The following is a 19,046-nucleotide window of genomic DNA, read 5'->3' as shown; positions in this document are numbered from 1 at the left end:
CTGAACTGTTTAGATGAATCGCCAGGGATAAAATCAACCATCTTAGTATCGTCTGCCGATTTAAACTTTAACGAAGGATCATGCTCCATGGTTGGCTTCTTCAAGGATGTCATGTCTACCAGGTCAACATTATCTTTGTAAAATTTTAGCTCCTCCGTTGCACAAACTAATTCAGCATAAGCCGCATCTCCTTCCTCACATTCCATGGCCACCTTGCGACTCCCATGCACTGTGATGGTGCCCTTATAACCCGGCATTTTAAGCTGCAAATAGACATAATAGGGCCTCGCCATGAACTTAGCATAAGTCGGCCGCCCAAACAGAGCATGATAAGGACTTTTGATCTTGACTACTTTGAAGGTTAACGTCTCAGATCTGGAATCATGCTCATCTCCAAAGGCTACTTCCAATGAAATCTTACCCACCGGGTAGGCTAATTTACCCGGTACGTCACCATGGAAGACAGTGTTTGACGGCTTAAGATTCTTATCTGTCAGTCCCATGCGTCGCAAGGTCTCATAATATAGGATGTTAATGCTGCTACCTCCATCCATGAGCACCTTAGTAAACTTATAACCTCCAACTTGCGGTGCCACTACCAAAGCCAAATGACCCGGATTATCGACCCAGGTCCGATGATCCTCTCGACTCCACACAATAGGCTGCTCTGACCATCATAGATAACGTGGGACTGGCGGCTCAACTGCGTTCATAGCTCTCTTGTGAAGCTTCTAATCCAGTTTACACAAACTGGTGGTGAAAACGTGGTACTGCCCACTGTTTAATTGTTTCGGATTGCTCTGATAACCGGACTGCTGCTGCTGTTGATTCCCCTGATTACTCTGCTGATTATAACCACCTCGGTTACCGTGACCTTGAAAGCCGGAACTTGAACTTCCTCCACCATGACCCGGACCATGAGAACCGGACCCTGACCCACCATTTGGGCCATGGTGGTGCTGGATGGATTCCTGAAAACTTCTCATTATGCTGCAATCTGTCCATGAATGAGTAGGCGGCTTACGTTCTGTTCCATGTTTTGGACACGGCTGGTTTAACATTGCTTCAAGGACAAATCCTGCCCTTGAAAACGGCGGCCCATGCGGTCCCTTACGACATTGATTATCATTGCGTGCACCTGTGTTATCCACGAAGTCATCAGCCCTACGCTTACCGTTGCCCCCCTGACCGGCAGAGTTATACTGTTGTCCCTTCATGCCATTACTCTTCTTTCCCTTTCCCGATCTTTCATCCTATGAATCGGGGTCTTTGGTACAATCAGAGTCGGCATACTTGACTAGAGCCGCCATCAGCTCACCCATATCGTTTTAATGACGCTTGAGCCATCCAAGTTTCTGCTTGAGCGGAATGAGCCAGAAATTCTTCACCAACATCAGAACCGCTGAGCCGACGTTGATATTATCTGAAGAATGTATGATGGTCGAGAACCGGCGTACCCAGCTGGTCGTAGATTCACCCTCGGCCTGAACGCAAGAAACCAGATCCACAATCGACATAGGCTGCTTGCACGTGTCTTTGAAATTCCGGATAAACTGTGCCTTCAAATCCACCCATGACCCAATGGAATTAGCCGGCAATCCCTTTAACCAGGTACGAGCCATTCCTTCTAGCATCATGGTGAAGTACTTGGCATAACCAGCTTCACTAACATCCAACATCTCCATGGCCATCTCATAACTCTCCACCCACGCCTCAGGAGGTTGATCGGCTGTGTAGTTTTGCACCTTACGAGGGCCTTTGAAATCCTTAGGCAGATGCTTGTTTCGTATAGCTGCCGTTAGACATGGTACACCGAAAGCCTTGGAAGTCACTCCTTCCTCAATTGAAGCTGTCGTAAACCGGTGCATGCTGATGAGCCGCCAGCTCAGCCTCCCGATGTGCTCTGGCTTGATCCACCAAATCTTGTGCGTTAGCTCCATTGCGTGTCGGGTCATGAGGTTGGTTACGACGCCTACTTGAGACCACCGGCGAGTCAATTTGCCTGCTGTAGCTCCGGCTCAGGCGAGGGGTCTCATGAATCCGATCGCGGCTATAAGAATAAGCCTGCTGCTGCACCAGAGCTATTTGAAGAACCTCCCTGGCCCTTCGGGTTTCAACCACCGCTGGAGTTTCACCCTCATCGGGCAGCGCCACCAATCGTGTAGCTGCCGCAATCATGTTGTCCAAAGGGGTGGAGTAATGACCCGGCGGTGTCGTCACATACTGAGGGGAAGTGCTGTTTATACGTGGCTGGCCTGGCGGTTCAACTATCCGGTGCACCACCGGCGGGTTACTGGCCCCAGCTCCAGGGGTGTTGAAGAGGTCCCTTGACTCATAAACCGAAGGCAAACGACTATGTTGCTTCCTCCTCAAGACTTCATGGGAAGCGTTCTGATCCACCCTAAGCCGATATGATTCTGCTTGAATCCGCTGTGCTTGGGCATCCAAAACAGCTTGTTCTGCGGCCATCCTAGCGTTCTCTACTGCTAAGTCTGCCTTAGCTTGCACTATTCCATCACGTAATTTAGCCACTTCTGCCTTCTGTTGCTCCTGGTTTTCTGGGGTTACCTCAACCTCCATCAGAGTCGCAAGAGCATCCAACAGATCTCCTAAGACTTGAGCCGGCGGGCGAGCTGAACCGCCAGCCCCAGCTTCCATGACCGCAACTGCTCCTGAAGTTATAGCCGCATCAGCTGTCGAGCCAAGAGCCGGCTGTGTGCCCGCCATGAAGATCGCCACCCTGTTTGGTGGCTCATGGGGGTCCAAAATGCTGTCGCTATCGGAACAGCCCCCAAGCCTCCCATCTTGTAGCTAATACATTGAATTAGTCTAGCCCGTGGACTCATCATCAGAGAAGACCTCCGTCTCACCGCCGGAGATGGAGCCTTCAAACTCAGCCCCATGGGTGAACCCAATGAAGACGTGCTTTATGGCTGGCTGAGCCGGGGCGGGTCGTGCACGCTGAGCCGTCTCAAAGATGTTGGTGCAGATGTCCGGCTCAGGGCCCGGCTCGCTGATCTTGCCGATGAAGATGTGGATTCCGCTGAAGGGGACCCGGAACATGTACTCAATTGAGCCGGCCTCGGGGCCCCAGCCTGCATCATCGATATAGAGCCTGCTGCGACGACTCTTGGTCATTCGACCCACAGCGTATCCCTTGAGCCCTTCGAAGCTGCCCTTTAAGAACTCGAAACCACCGTGCGCTGGCCCCATGGCAGGCGCCAACTGTCGTGGAAGTGTCATGGTAGATGTCCTCATGGGAGGACTTAGTTGCGGAGCCATTGCGACAAGGTTAGCTTAAAGGGGTTAAATGAGACAAGGGACACGGAGAGTTTATACTGGTTCGGCCCCTTGCGGTGAAGGTAAAAGCCTACTCCAGTTGAGGTGGTATTTCTAGGGTTTCGATTACGAGGGAGCAAACACACTTTGACTGGCTCTTGATTTGATGTTTCTTGCCCTAAGCCGCTGCCGGGTCGTCTCCTTATATACACCGGTTGACGCCCTGCGGCCTACAGAGTCCCGACCGGCTCATACAACGTGTCTGGCTTGGTGACATATCTTACATGCCTTACATTATAAGTCTATACATACATGCCGGTTTATACTTACAGGCCTTAAGCCGCCTCTGGGCTTGGGCCTCTTACAAGCCTAACTATGAACCGCCATCTTGTATACTCTTGGGCTTCATACAGGTGAACCGCCATTGTGGTTGACCCGGCCCCTCCTGGGCAGGTCATATCTGGTAGTCATATCCCCAACAGATTCCCGACACCACAACCTACGCAGGAGTCGCAGACACATGAAGCCGAAGTGGAGTACGGCCGCGGTATTCGCGTAACTCGGCCACCTAATTGCTTGTCGCTTTCCGGTCGTAAGGAAAGGCCAGGTGGTCGTCGTCGACTAGGGTGATTCATCTATCCACGTGTGCGACCCATTGTATCTACATATGTCAGTATCAGACTTTCCAATTTAAACATCTATGTATGCTAAAATAAAAATGCACCAGTCAGAATTCCCGCCTATATCTCCCGCCATACTATCCCACTTCACACTTCGGCTTAAGTTAGGCCGAAATGATTTTTTTTATTTTGGCTGATGAATACTGTGCAACCATTGTCCATCTTAGACATTAAAAAAAAATATTTTTGTGCAACCCTTTCCCCTCAATATTTTCCCGCCAACTCTTTCACTCCATATGTTCCGGCCACCCGTTTCCCGCCATATGTTCCCACCATACCGCAGTCGTTCTTTCCCGCCATTTTCTCCTGTCTACCTATAAAACCCCCTTCAGACGGAGCTGGATAAGCATTCGAGTGTAGTGTAGTCGAGATGTCCCATTATTCTTTCAATCATAGTTTTCACCCTGGGATGAGCAGGACTCTTCTGAGGCTAGCTACCGATTTTAGGATGGACAATAGGATAGTTTCATGGGACGAACTCGCCGGTAGTGACACCATAATGAATGACTTGGCTCACGAATTACGTAAGGTGGCCTGAAAGGACCTATGAGGAGGTACGTAAAGAACTTCTTAGGTTGCATGCAAGGTGGAAGAAGGTAGTGGAGCCGAAGAGTGAAACTTTCAGAAGGACTGCAGAAAAGCATCCATTTTTATGGACTGACGACAGCGAGGACAAAGTTGATATCTTCATGCCGCCGCTTCCGGGTTCTGCATCGTCAAAGGGCAAGAGTTATGCATCGTCCAAGGGCAAGAGTACCACATCCTTGAAGGGCAAGAGTTCTGCATCGTCCAAGGGTAAGAGTTCTGCATCCTCAAAGGGCAAGAGTTCTGCATCGACGGAGGATGACGATGACGCCTTCATGTAGTTTTTAAGCTCTATTCCAGTTCTACCGTTTAATTCAGATGTACTTGCATTATTAGTTTGTACTCTCTTATTGTAGGGCATTATATTCTATCTTAATTTCATTTGTAGTTGTTGCACGATGTTCGATAATTAGTGGAGGGAAAGAAAATGCCACTACTTTATTCTAAAACTATATATTTTTTCCATTACGACACGGTACAACTGAAAATAAGATACATCGGAGAATCGAAATAAAGCTACATTTAACTACTGAAATAAAGCTACATTAAACTACAGAAATTAAGATACAAATGACTGCGAAATTTAAAATACTACCACAGGAATCTACTGAGTCCAGTGTGGATATTTTCCTTGTCCATCGCCAGCTTCTTTTGCTGCCTTGGCCTCACGAGCATCGGATTCCCGCCCGTGGAAATGAGCGTCGTCGCGTGGGAGTCCTGGCCGTCTGCCACAGCACAGGCTGTCGGGCCGCATGCATGGGAATCGTTGTGTGAGAATCAATCACCGCAGTCTGCAACAGGGACGCTGTCGCGCGTGCAGCAGCAACAGAGGTGCCGCCAGAGGTTCCCGCAGCGTGTGAGTAATTCCCGCAGTGCCGTCGCATCCACTAAGGCAAAAGAAGCAAAAGCCGGAGTGATTCCCGGGCAGCAGCACGTCATTAGTATGGCAAAAACAACCAGTGTCGGCAAAAGGGCTCAAAATCCACAGATTCCCGCCCATGAGAATTAGCGCTGCACGGGAATCAGCGCCGTCTGCAACAGGAAAGATGCTGCCTCCTCCAGTGGCGGCCTGGCCCACGCCTCGGCCCACGCGTAGCAGGGCTGTCGGCCAGGGAGCGGCAGTGGCAGCACTCGCCGCCTCGCCTAGTGGCGGCCGGGCCCGCCACTCCTGGCCCGTTCCGTCCCAGCTGCGCCATTGTGTGATAACCCGTTGTGCACCACGCGGCCGCCTCCTGGCGTGGTGACAGGTGACACGTGTCGCCTGCCGTGCTCTGTCGCCACTAGTGAGGGGGTCCTTTTTGACAATTTTATCTGCAGGTAGTCCTTTTTGGCAATAGCATTCATCAGCGGGTCCTTTGGGACAAAAAATCTCCACCTCCTCGTTGGAGTTGACGAGGACCCCCCCCCCCCCCAATTCTTGATGAATATCGCCCGCTCCGCCTCGACGAGCTCCGAGTGCTGGTGGCGGAGGTCCTCCATGTAAGCCTCTGAGGCGGCCTCCATCGAGAGGCGCTCCCTCGCCTCTTGGTCCTCCCGCAGGACCCGCACCATCGCTGCACTCGCCACCCCCGGCTCTGGCAGGACGAGGTGGACCGGCGTCGTCCCGAATAGGAAGTCGGCCGGGTGGCGGCGCGTCATGAAAAGTTTGGTAAACCCCTTTTCTGAAAATAGAAATTCAATTTAAAGGGGTACCACCCAAGCTAAATAAGGCCTTATAAATCAGAGCATAGAAAAAGGTGCGGCTGGCTAATTAAATGAAAGGATTTCGAACCAAAATCTTTGCTAATTCGACAAGGATTGTATTCTTTAATTATTTCTCTATTTTCTATTACTTAATTTTAGAATAAAAATTATTCTAATAAATTTTATTCTTCTTCTCCGGATTCAAAATAGAAGAATAAAAGAATAAGTAGAAGAATTAAGTTAAGTCAATCCAAAGTGGTACCTGACTTGCCATCGATCGTATTCCATGGTCGTGAGTTTCATCGTGTGGAATGACCTGATCCACTTCCGTTGGTGGCTCTTCCGGTCGTGGATCTCCTCCACCCACGTTCCCCACGAGCGTTGTCGGACGCGAGGTAGGTCCTCGTCGGTGGCCGCGACGGAGGGAGCTCCGGGAAGTCGGCGAATCGGTTGGGGGCAGGCGGATCGGGCGAGAGGCAGCGACTCGAGTAAACGCCAGCGGACGATGACCCTCGGGCGTGGCGGCGCGGATCCGCTCTGTGGATCGGCGGTGGGGACCTTCGGTCATAGTGTCCAGTCATTGGGAGGAGAGGGGACGACGGGGAAGGGTGGATCTGGCACACCGGCGGCGGGGCAAGGGGAAGAATAGGAGGTAGAGGAGTGGAAGAGAGGGAGAGAAGTTCTACAATAAAAAATATGAGGTAAAAATATATTCAATGATGAATCTAATGTTAATATTTTTCTCTATACAAACTTGGTTAAATTTTTTATGTTTGACTTTAGACAAAGCTAATATGCGGATTAAATAAAAACGGAGGGAGTCCACTACTGCGCTGGTGACGGAAATGGAATGGATGGGGTGCCACCAGAGCACAATGTGCATGATGATGCTTGATCTATGTATTCTGATGTTGAAAGAGCAGCTAAAAACTTTATAAATGAAGCTTCAGATGGTCAATTTTCCATTGTTGGAGCTGGTGGTGCTGTTGTACCCATGTTTTTTTGAGAAACAAGATTTACAGACTCAAGTAACGGGGCAGTATTCAGACTGCATCAATTCTCTCAGCCTATCAGGGACTCCGGCAATAATCCGAAAATTTCCTTGCATCTTCGTCTCAATCGCCAGCTCATGAGCCAACCCATTGCACTTCCTTCCAGCAAAGCACACTCTGTATGAGGTGAAACCCTCAAGCAATTGCCTTATTCAGTTCCTCCTCGTACTAGACTAGGAAATTGACAGAATGACGGATCAGCTCATTTCCTTTGCCATGTGCGCAATCATCTCGCAGGTGCCAGCATCTCCAGAGTAAAAGAAGGATCTTCGCCTGCATGTCCTCGGAGCAATTGCCAAGCAGATGTTGAAGCCAGTCAGTGCCAGTATACCTAAAAGCTAGCTCGGAGGGGAGCTGTCTCATCTCATGCCTTAGAGCCCTGCTTCTGGTGCATTCAACTAGTGCATGAAATTCATTTTCCACTCCATTTTTGCAGATGTTACACCCGGGGTCGAGAGCAAGGTTACTTCTAAATTTGTTCTGCTTTGTTGCGAGAGTATTAGTTGCAATCCTCCACCCAAAGATTCTAACTTTCGGAGGGACCCCAGCCTTCCACACGAAATCCCAAATACTCTGATCGTTTGCCTCCCTCGTAGAGCTAGATAGAATCTGACTAACCTGCTCTTGACCAGCATAAGCCAATTTGTAGGTGCTTCTTACTATGAATATTCCATTCTTTTCGGGGTGCCAGGCAATACAATCCTCCACTTCCGAATTTGCTATGGGGATCTTGCAGATTTCATGAGCATCAAACTCTTGGAAAATTTGATTTATGAGTTCCACGTTCCATTGGTTTAATTACCCATCGGAGACGCGAACGCCTCTTGAAAGAAAACGTTTTCAAACCCTCCTTGCGAGGAATCCATTGATCCCACTTAATTTAATCTTTCTTCCATCCCCCACTCTCTAGATAATCCCTTTCTTCAGTAACTCTAGACCCGCCTCAATGCCCCTCCACACGGGTGATGCATCCGATGAAAAAACCGTGTCTAGCAGATTCCTGTGGGGGTAATACTTCGACTTAAGCACTCTTGCACAAAGACTGTCTAGAAAAGCCTCCAACCCTGCTTTGCTAGGAGTGCTAAGTTAAAAAGATGCATATCTCTGAAGCCAATACGCCCGCACGCTTAGGTCAAATCATATGCTCCCATGACATCCAGTGGACCTTTCGGTGACCCTCCTCGTAGGGATGGCAGTTTTGCCCATGGGTATGGGTACCCGCGGATACCTTACCCGAAAACAGTGGGCATGGATAAGACTTTTTACTACTTCATACCCATGGGTAATGGGTATCCATACCCGCAAAATGCATGGGTAGGGTATGGGTATGAAATTATACCCCTGGGTATCCCAATGGATACCCAGAAAAATTAATAAATTAATTAAACCCTATAATACCTACGGTGATTGGCATTGCAAGTTTGCAAACTTGTTTTTTTAAGTTAGTTTGTAATGAAGATTAAGACATTTGTGTGTCAATCCACATTGTAAAATTTTGATGTAAGTGCAAACCGGATTGTGATGGCCGAGTACCTAAATTTAGTTTTAGGCCCTTTTCTTGGCTTACCTTTATCATGCCAATGTTAGATACTATACCCATTGGATATCCATTGGGTATAATATACCCGATGGGTATGGGCATGGGTACCAATTTGTGCCCATGGATATTGAAATGGATGGGTATAGAAAAAAGATTTGGGTATGGGTTTGGGCAGAAAAAGGTCGTACCCGCTCATACCCTACCCATTGCCATCCCTACCTCCTCGTCACCCGACCAGAAGTTTTTGACCATCTTCTCGTACTTTTCACAAAAACCTTTGGATAATAGGAAGACACCCATGATGAAGCATGGGAGTGCCTGGACAACCGATTTGACATGAACTTCTTTTGCAGCATATGCCATGAATTTCTCTGACCAATCACTGCATCTTTTCCTGAATCTATCCATAATTGGCTGGAAATTCTCATCCTTCATTCTACCTTCTGAAGTTGGTAGACCCAAATACTTACTCTCAAATGATGATGACACCACACCCAGGGTCTATTTTATACTATCTCTAACTTCCTCGGAACACTGTTCACTAAACAACAAAGAACATTTACTCTCACCCAGCAACTGACCCGTACATCTCTGAAAAGTGGATAAAACCCTTTTCATTGTTGCAGCTTCTTCCACCGTGGCCTTGAAAAAAATCAAGCTATCATCGGCGAACAAGAGGTTTGAAATGGCAGGGCTGTTTCTAGCAATTTTGTATCCATGTTGTTGCTCTCTGATACTCAGTTCCCAATTTTGATTGGTTGCATGCTTCGTGCTATATATACACCTCAGATCATGGAAGCCCCTTTTTCTGCTGGGGCTTGTTTCCCAGCTAATCATTTTGCCTGTTTCAGATATCAACTCAATTCCTTTTGGCTTGCTATATATTCTATCATGGATTACACCCGAGACTGACACCCGAGAACTGCTTTAATTCCATGTTTGTTTATTGATGCTAGGATCTGGGAACATGCTGCGCAGATCTTGGATGTGAACTTGATAGTGCCTTGCTTTGTATCTATTTTTTTTAGGGTATGCTCTGTTTTTGATGAATTCCCCTTTTTCTTGCATTTTGACGCCAATTTATCTGATGATGAGCCTTTGACCATAGTTCTGGGCTAAGTCAAGTTGGCCAATTTATTTCAAATGTGCAGGGACGAGGGTTGGCTCCTTTTGGATCTCGGCCCGCAGTTGGACGCACTGCTCTTTAATTCATAGTTCTGGGCTAAGTCAAGTTGGCCCATTTAATTCATCTTTTTCAATAAAGCGTGATTTTACTGATTCAAAATGAAATATCAAGAAAGATACAAACACAATTATCATACACCCAGTCTTTGCATAGTAAAGATGCACACGGCCAATACTGACACACTCACATTAAAAAAACACATACGTAAATAGCAAAGTGGTATGGTGTGTCATGGTGTTACAAAGAGGCGCCCTAAAAGGATCAGTTGCCCCGCGCGCCGACGGCATGTGTTTAGCGGCGGGTTGGGGTGGTGCCGCGCTGACCGCAGCTTGGTGGGACTGGGGCCGGGGGAATCGTTTCTGCAACGGTATGCTTGTTGCAGGAATTAAGGAGGAGGAGTCCGGGCGTGCATGGTAGAACGGACGGCTATTAGCCTCGAAATCCAATGGCCATCGATGCGGTGGATGATTTTAGCTCATCCGCCGGCCGACATTGTAGCACGCCTCTTAAAGTATGCACATTTAACCGTACTATACTATACTATACAACAACCGCTCGGTTAGCTGTCTCGTCCTCGGTTCCTTCTATGGTTGGCTTGGCTCGTTGCTTGCTTCGTCTGTAGTCTGTACGCATTGGAATTCTTGCATGATAAAGACTTGACAAGGCGACTTCGAAATCCCTGAGTGTGGCTTAGTTAGCTGGCCAGTTGTATGGTCAAATCAAGACACGAGAGGCCATGGCCATGGATTGCTTCATCCTCGCGTCCGGGCTGGCCATGACCTACATCGTCTGCATCGGCAGCACGGCCATGTTTATCATCGCTTTCATCAACCTGGCGCGGAGCCCTCACAGCAAAGGCTCCATCGTCAGGTTCTCCTTCTTTTTCATCTTCTGGGTCACCATCGTCGCTGGTGTGTGCACGGTCATGTGCATCTTCATCTTCCAGCAGCCGGCAGTGCGTCGGTGCCTGGCCTTCGCCCACGGGGCACTCCGTGCCGCGGGCCGGCTTCTTTGCCAGCCGTGCCGGTGCGCGCGCCCCCGCCGCGCTCTGCCGCAGTTTCTGGACCAGACACCGAGTCACATGCCCGTGCTGGCCAGGGAGCCACCTGTGGATGGCGGCGCGCGGACGGTGACGGCGTATGATATCCCGGCGTACGAGCAGCCGGAGGGCGGCGGCGGGTCGGAGTGCGCGGTCTGCCTCGGGGAGGTGGAGAAGGGGGACGCCGTGAAGCGGCTGCCGGTGTGCCTGCACGTGTTCCACCAGCAGTGCGTCGACTCGTGGCTGCACGAGCACTCGACGTGCCCGGTCTGCCGGTGCAACCTCTTAGCGCCGTTGCCGGCCCAAATGGTATGACCGTACGCTGGTGATGAGAGAGAACTGAGCGCAGAGAAGAGAACTCAAAGATACAAATGTACTACTACTACTGAATGCCAGTGAGGCTTCTCCAGTCAGAAGCATGTAAGTATACATTGTCTTTTGGATATTGCAACAATCCAAACCCAAACGGGAATGTAACATGGGGAAAACTAGAAATCTGTTTGTTTCATGGATGTATGTATGTATGCAAAGGTGTTAAAAGCGGATCCGCGCCTTGCCACACCGTTCTTCTTTTTATGGGACCTACTAGTTCTATAGCTTATTGTTGGTCTCGATCTTTGTTGGGCATTTTTTTGGGTGGTATCGGTCTTGTTGAGCTAAGCGCATTATTCTCTCACTTGGTACTTCTGTTTTTTTTTTCTACATGAAATTTGGTGGACGAGTGGCAGCACGAATCCATCATAACTTTCTAGATTGAAATGCTTCCTGTCCGGGTTAATTTTCTCTGTGCTCTTCTAGTAGCCCATATATAATTCGAATCACTTGTTCAAACTCTAGATGTAAAAGCTATTGCTAATAGTACTACACAAAAGGCAAAACTGCATTGTTTGTGCGTGTGACCATCTGTTGGCATGTGCCGTCATAGCTTGTGCAGCCGTTTTGCAGCTCTGTGTTTCATGTCGGTGGCCAGGTTGGGCAATGGTGCCCATTTTGTGGGCTGGATTGTGTCGGTTTTAGCTTGGGTTTCCGTCAATTAACCGGGCAATTTTCACTCTTCTTAATCAATGAAATGGCAAGTCTTTTGCCTTGTTTTAAAAAAAAACTGCATTGGTAATTATAATTCGGAAATATACAAATATAAACGTCGGATAGAATTCGACGAACAATACCTTCCTAACCTTCATTTGTATTTTGCCATCAATTTTTGGAAACTTGTCTCGAAAAGGAGAAAAATAACGGAATCGATAACCTCCGAACGTCCGGTGTTTTCATTGTTCGGTCCGAACGTGCCAATCGCTGTCAGATCGCCAGTGCGAATCTTGACACAACATTTCTGCCACGTCGGACAGCGCCGCGGGGTCGGGCTAACCAACGCTCGCCACGAACGCCACCACCATCGTCAACTGCTCCTCCTATCCCAGTATCAACTGCATTAGCTCTCTTGCCGTCGCGCAACCACCCGCACTTACTCTATCCCGTCGTCTCCGCCTCGCATATCCGTTACACTCCCCCAATCTAGCGCCCTCCTCCGCGGTTATTCCCGCAATCTAGCGCCATCCGCCGTGGTGACGCATCGGAGGAGCTCGAATCCGCCGCCGCCGCCGGTGTTTGTGTCCTCCCGCAATCGATCCGGCGTCGAGCGGCTTTTCAACGATGGGGTATCCAAGTTGTGCATGAACGGGCGACGGTCACGGATATCCCTCGAGATCGTCTATGCGAGGTGCTGTTGGTCGGCGGCTTTCTGCATCTGCAACATCGTCGTCACCGGCGGCGTCGACTGTTCTTCTGCGGCCTGAGGTTCGTTTTCGCAGATCTGGGCATCTCTCCATCTCTCCCCCCTTGTCATCACGACGCAGCCACTCCGCTTTGTCCCGGAGTGTTACAAGGTTGCCCACGGCTGCATTTTGGTGCGCCGTCGAGGTTATAGGTTCACCGCGCGTCCCATATGAGACATCTCCATGGGGTTGTACATGGCGATCTGTTTTTCATTGTGCGATTTTGTGCTCACGTAGGTTTGTGTGCGCCCAACTATTCGTTCAGATTCATGTTGTTTTTGTGTCAATTTCTACTGTGGCGCGTGTAAGATCTCATAACTACTGCCATCTTGATGGCTTAATTCTCGCTATTTGTATCATTTTTTACTGAAGGTCACCTCCATCGTGCACTCATGTAGTTCTATGCCATCATGATCTTAGTGGAGTAGACTGCCATTTACTTGGAAATCTGCAACATAGCTCCATTTCTTACAGTGGTGGTATTCATCCCGAACCATTTCACATGGCAACTTTAGTTCATAGGGGATGGCAACTTTACTTCATAGAGGATGGCAACTTCGTGCTTCTTCATTTTTTTGTCAGAAAATTGTCATGTTTTCCTACTCTCATTATCAATACCGTCTTTTGTTTGCTGATATGTTTCGTTTGTTATTGTTTACTTCCAGAGAAAATGGCCCGCAACGCGCATGATGATGATGCCGACGATTTCATGCCTGATAAAAGGGACGATGTGGATGCCGGTAAACGTGCTCCGAAGAAGGTATTTTTGTTGCCTGATGTGTAGTCTTCGTACACGTGCGTGACATGGCAATTTTCAGTATTTTTGTCAGATGGCAAGTTCCTGTTGCCAACTGTATCGTTGTTCGTAAGCGCGGTGTTGTATTTCCTTTTTTTCCTCACAATGTGTGATGCTTACTTACTTTGGCTGGAGGTGGCAACTTTTCCCATTATGGGATGGAAGCTATTTTTTGCAATAAACTGTTCATTATGCTTCTTCCATGGTTAGTTTTGTTGGTCTCAGGAGGCAACTTTTAAACGCAATGTGATTCTAGTTATTGTTAGAACTCTACCACATGGTCAATTTAGATATTGTTAGATGGCAACTTATTAGCAACACTTTTTTCCTTCTGGGTCTACCGACAGATATGTCAGAACAGCCGATGTTTTCCTCGCACGAGCTAGGGTTTTGACCAGTTTAGCTGTTTGTAGGTGGCAAGTTCCCCGTAATGTTTTCATGGAATCAACTATTGTCAATTTGTTTCCCCAAGCTCAACAACTTTTACGAACCCATTCCATACCTTTGTAAACATCACGTTTGCACTGTAAATTTTTTAGCAACTTGAGTGATGGCAACTTTATCCTCTTTTTACGATGCTAATGTCCCACTTTTCTGCTGGCAGAAAATCCCACGTAATAGGGGATCGCATGAGCGCCTAACGGAGCTCTACAATGAGTTCAGTGATGATTAGAAGGCAACTGCTGACACCATGGGTATGTGCACGCTCATGAACCCACTTTGCACCAACTTGAATAACAGCGCATGCGACTGGCTTGGGAGGACATACAATCCCGCGTCCAAAGAATTTGTTATCCCTCGCCGTGGAAGGATCCCTCTGGACGAGGACGCTGTTTACTGCACTCTAGGTGTCCCAAATGGTGGAGTGGATGTTCCATACAAGGTGGACCGTGAAATCCAGGACCGTCTTTTCCCTGAAATGTTTTCGGGTATGACTTCAATGCCGCTCACCTCCGTTGCAGCCACTATGCTTGGTGAGATGGACAGCAGTGGTGAAGAGTTCAAGAGGTTACTGCTAATGTACCTCATTTCAACTGTTTTTGCGCCGACGACATCCACGCACCTTAGTAGCAGATGCTTTCCAGTACTTGTAAGTATATGTGTTGCTCAACTTTTTTCCACCTTTCTACCATGACTACTTTTCTCCTGTCTGTTTTGTTTTATGTGCACAATTCTTGTTTCAAGTTTTCATGACTCCATTCTCTTGTCGGTTTTCAAAATGCAGGCCAACATAAGCAATGTTGCCAACATGAACTGGTGCAAGGCTGGTTTCCTCCATACCGCGCTTTCTAAAGGGATATACAAAGGGTGTCGTCTTCACCTGATGGCAAGTTTTCACCATTTTTAGGAATTTAGTCTCCAATACCATAATCCTTTTTTGTTTTCTGCATTCGATTTTTCCAAGTAATAATTTTTATGTGCTCACCACCTTCTATGTTTTTCGTTTTCAGCTTACGTATCTTGATAACCTCGACCTAAGCACTGTGGAACTGACCGCCGTTGGTGGCCTACCTGCACCACACAAGTTCGCTGCTTCTGCTTGGACCGACGCTGCCATAAAGGCTGTTCTTGCTGCAGATGCAAACTCTGATGGATCGTTTGGCAAACTGCAGGCTAGATTTTCTTTCACGCACTACTGATTTTGTAGTCCACACCGGGCGATGTTTGCTTTCATCTTTTGTTTGGTGTAATTTCCCACTTCTGCTCATCTATTGTTTGGCATGGCACACGTCCTTGTACATAAGTGCCATTTTTATATGAATAAATATGGCAACTTCTTTCCTGCCTAGTTATGCATTTCATTAGTTACACTTGTCACTCCTATGTGATTTTCCAAATGCTTATCCACTTTCATTCTCACCCGCAGATGCTAACTGCGTGTCGACAAAACATGCAAACTTCCTCATTATTTTACAATTCAAACTGTACATTTTACGCTGCTACACATATGGCAACTTCACACACACCTTTCATATCCACTTCGTCTAAACTAACGGCAACTACATGTTAATGTTCATGGCAACTTCACATTCAAACTCGTCAATCCTTTTAGCTTTTCCACATGTTTGCTGGCCATTTACGTTGCATGGTTTGTGGCCACACCCACGCAAACCACTTTTCCCTTTTTTTACTGCTCACATTTTTTGTATTCAACACTGACCCTTCATTTTTCCTTTTTTTCTCTTGTTTAAAACTTGCAGCTAATGGCGAAACATTTTGTCGACTTCAGTTTCTTTGGAGGTCCACATAATTTCTCAAAATGGATGGACGTTCATACTAGTGACGCATGCTCGTCACAGGTACCGTCATCTCTTTTGTTTCCTTCCCCTCGCATTATACTTGACACCACGGTCCTTTATTCATTTGATCGCTTTTTTTGGAAAACCCATCTATCATGCTCAATTTCTATGGAGTACACGGTTTTTTTAATCTTCTTTTTTTTGTTCATTGCATGCAGGCAAGAACTAATGTTGAAGCGTTGGTCGCAAATTTTGCGTCTGGCATGTCCAACCTCCTTGGCAACCTGGTGCAGGGTTAGGCGGCTATGATGACTGGCGATGGTGTTGAAGTTGCCAACCAGTTCCGCAATTTTGTTCCTGGTGGCACATCCCGACCAATTGGGTCGCGAGACAGGTACAACTACAATGACTCCCAGGAGTTGCCCGACAGCCAGGAGGTATTTATGAATGATGCAGTCGACTCCGATCAAGACGATTCTGTTCGTGTGAACGATGGTGGCACCCGTGATGTCCACACGGATAATGTCCAGTCTGACCCTGTTCCGCAGTCATGGAGAGTTGATGATGTCGCACGTGCTGGAAAGGTCTCAGCACCTTCTTCGACCGGTGCACTTGATACAAGCAAGGCTTTTGTTGGAGCGCCAAAGAGGGCTAGGGCTTTCGAGGATAACGCTTGTGATGTTTCTAGGAATCGCCCCAAATTTGACCCAGTTGCTGCTCGGAGGAGGTTGGTTTCCTTATCTTTTTTGGTCATTCCGCATAACTTTTTTTGTCAATTTATTTTTACTAATGTTTTTTTTCCTTTTTCACTTCTAATCATGTTTCTTTCTTGGTATTCCTCTTTTCTTATTAGTGAGGCGATTGGTGGTGGTAGAGCGGCCAAGGATGCAAAACTTGACCAACCTACCTACTCACCTACGCGCCTCGACAGGGGAACCTCCACGGCAGGTGTTTCAGACCGTGAAAGAGGTCAAACAACTACTCGGTCGTCACCCCGATTTGCTTCTTCCAACACAGGAGATCCAGTTGTTCTCATGGACAGAAGGTACATACTGCTTTGCCAATTTCCGTTGCCTCGGCATGCCAACTTTAGTCCTTTTTTGTTAATTTCACGGCAACTTTTCATTTCTTTAAAAAAAATTGATTTCCATCAGTGTTTCCTTGCTTTCTTAGTCGCACATGGCTAACTCATCTACACACAATGGCAATAACATCTGGCATATGCATTTTTCCACCACTCCTACGATACTGGCATGGCAACATTAACATACACCCATGGCAAGAACAATGCCACCTTCATGGCAACTTAAATTTATGTAGGACGTTCCACACCATCGTACATGCATGGAAAGTTTCTCAACCATGGGTGGCAACAACTCTGCCACCCCATGCATTCATGTCATGTCAACTTTTCCACAAATCAACGATATTCTTGCTTTCTTAGTGCGTCAGTGCTTTCTTAGTTGCACATGGCAAACTAATCTGCATACTATGGCATCAACATCTGCCATATGCATTCCTTCACCATTCCCACAATAATGGCAAGTTCGTTTGCACATTCATTCGCAAGTACGTCACCCATGCACGTCATTAACACCATACAGATGTGTGGCAAGTTCAGATCACACATACATGGCAAATATCATTGCACATACATGGCAACATCATTGTGCACACATGGCAAATTCAAATTTCATAGGCACTCCACCTCATCGCATATGCAAGCCATGATTTGCATACATGGGTGGCAAGGGAAGTGTCACTGATGTATGGCATGGTACGGCAATATCAGCATAGACACATGGCAAGAACACTGCCGCCCACACGGCAACATCATCATCATACAATGTATGGCATTGCTGTCAAACATGCGTTCCAAGACATGTGTCACCCTACATGGAAACACCTTTCACATGTATGATGAACAGTGCCACCCTACATGCCAACACCTTCACACACCCACGGCAAGAACAGTGCCACCTACGTGTCAACCTCCTCACACACGCATGCCGAACTATTTTTTCTGCCACTTTTTCAACGCCAAACACGCTTGACAACCACTTCCTTACGCCATCAATGGCAGTTTCCTTTTGCATGACTACATTCCTTTTTTATTTTCACTCACAACTTTTGTACACATGCAGGAAAAAGTGTCAAGCAAAGAAGGCTACTGCTTCGGCTAAATCCAAGGTTTTTGCCCCTCCGTATCGAGCACGCACGTAGCTCCCCGTGTCTGAGAATGCTGCGACTGATAAGGCATCTAACATGGGTGATGCTCCTACTATCTCGGCTGCACTGGCTACCTTTGTGCCCTCTTCCACTTCTGTTTTGTGCACCAATGGAGGTGCATTTGCAAAAGGGTCTGATGACGAGGCAAATAAATCTTCACACGTTGATGCACCAGCGGTTCAACCGGTTCCTCACTCCAATCCGTTAGGGGCAAACCTATCTGCCAAAAGGTCTGACCGAGCTCACCCTTCTACTGAAGCTGGCACACCTGTTATTCGAGCAGTTGTTGTGCAAAACACCGTGCCTGTTGTCACGCATCAACCATATCAGGCGGGCCCTCATGATGCACCCGTCGTCACAAATGTTGTGCTGAAAACAGCATCAAATGTTGCCCCACGGAAATTTGTGCAAACAGTTGTCGGTTCAAGGAAGAGTCCCCGGAAAATTTCAGCTGGAGGAATTGTGCATGAGCAGCACGTGAAAGACGATGGTCCTACGTATGTATCTGCTACAACGTTGTTCCCACCTGTTGTACACAGCAACCCCGCTGAGACCGTTCAAACGAAAGGTAATGCTGATGCACATTTTCAGCAACCGAGTGCTTCTCGAGTGGCCAAAGTCAAACATACACCAAGTTTGAAGCACACGCGTGTCCCATTGGACATGGGTGTCCCTTACACACCAACAATTGAGCATCCTGGGAAAGGATCGGGTAGTAAGGTTGTTATCGACATTGCTAACACCACGCCCCGCCGTCCCGGGAGACCTAAAGCAGCTGGAGCAGATGACACTGAAATGTTCGTTGATTTGTCTCCGTTGGCAGCATCAGTTGATGTCATCGATAAGCAGAATGTTCCCACTACAAGGCATCCTCTAGCTTTCACGCCACCACCCTGCAGTCTTGGACTTGACCTAAGCCAACGCAACGAGGCAGTCGACGCTGCTCTTGTCTCTTATGCTTT

At 47.7% G+C, this 19,046-nt stretch overlaps 2 protein-coding genes across 2 annotated transcripts; one reads left to right on the top strand and one right to left on the bottom strand.

Annotated features, from left to right (window-relative positions):
- Positions 1-1,328: 1,328 nt before the first annotated feature.
- LOC147980956 (uncharacterized) lies at positions 1,329-1,691 on the bottom strand. Its single transcript, XM_087515813.1, has one exon. It carries the CDS (start codon positions 1,689-1,691, stop codon positions 1,329-1,331), a length of 363 nt encoding a protein of 120 aa, XP_087371939.1.
- Positions 1,692-10,741: 9,050 nt separating this feature from the next.
- On the top strand, positions 10,742-11,359 carry LOC125542190 (uncharacterized). Its single transcript, XM_048705146.2, has one exon. The coding sequence runs from the start codon at positions 10,742-10,744 to the stop codon at positions 11,357-11,359; it is 618 nt and encodes a 205-aa protein (XP_048561103.2).
- Positions 11,360-19,046: the final 7,687 nt, after the last annotated feature.

The sequence above is a fragment of the Triticum urartu genome, chromosome 3A, assembly GCF_056163025.1.
Source record: "Triticum urartu cultivar PI428250 chromosome 3A, HENAU_Tu73, whole genome shotgun sequence".
NCBI classification, from domain to species: Eukaryota; Viridiplantae; Streptophyta; class Magnoliopsida; order Poales; family Poaceae; genus Triticum; species Triticum urartu.
The sequence above is the reverse complement of the archived record's forward strand: the minus strand, read 5'-3'. Positions and strand labels throughout refer to the sequence as shown.

Excerpts from the sequence above, each read along its gene's own strand:
- LOC147980956 (XM_087515813.1), bottom strand. The coding sequence starts at position 1,691 with ATGGCCATGGAGATGTTGGATGTTAGTGAAGCTGGTTATGCCAAGTAC.
- LOC125542190 (XM_048705146.2), top strand. The coding sequence starts at position 10,742 with ATGGCCATGGATTGCTTCATCCTCGCGTCCGGGCTGGCCATGACCTAC.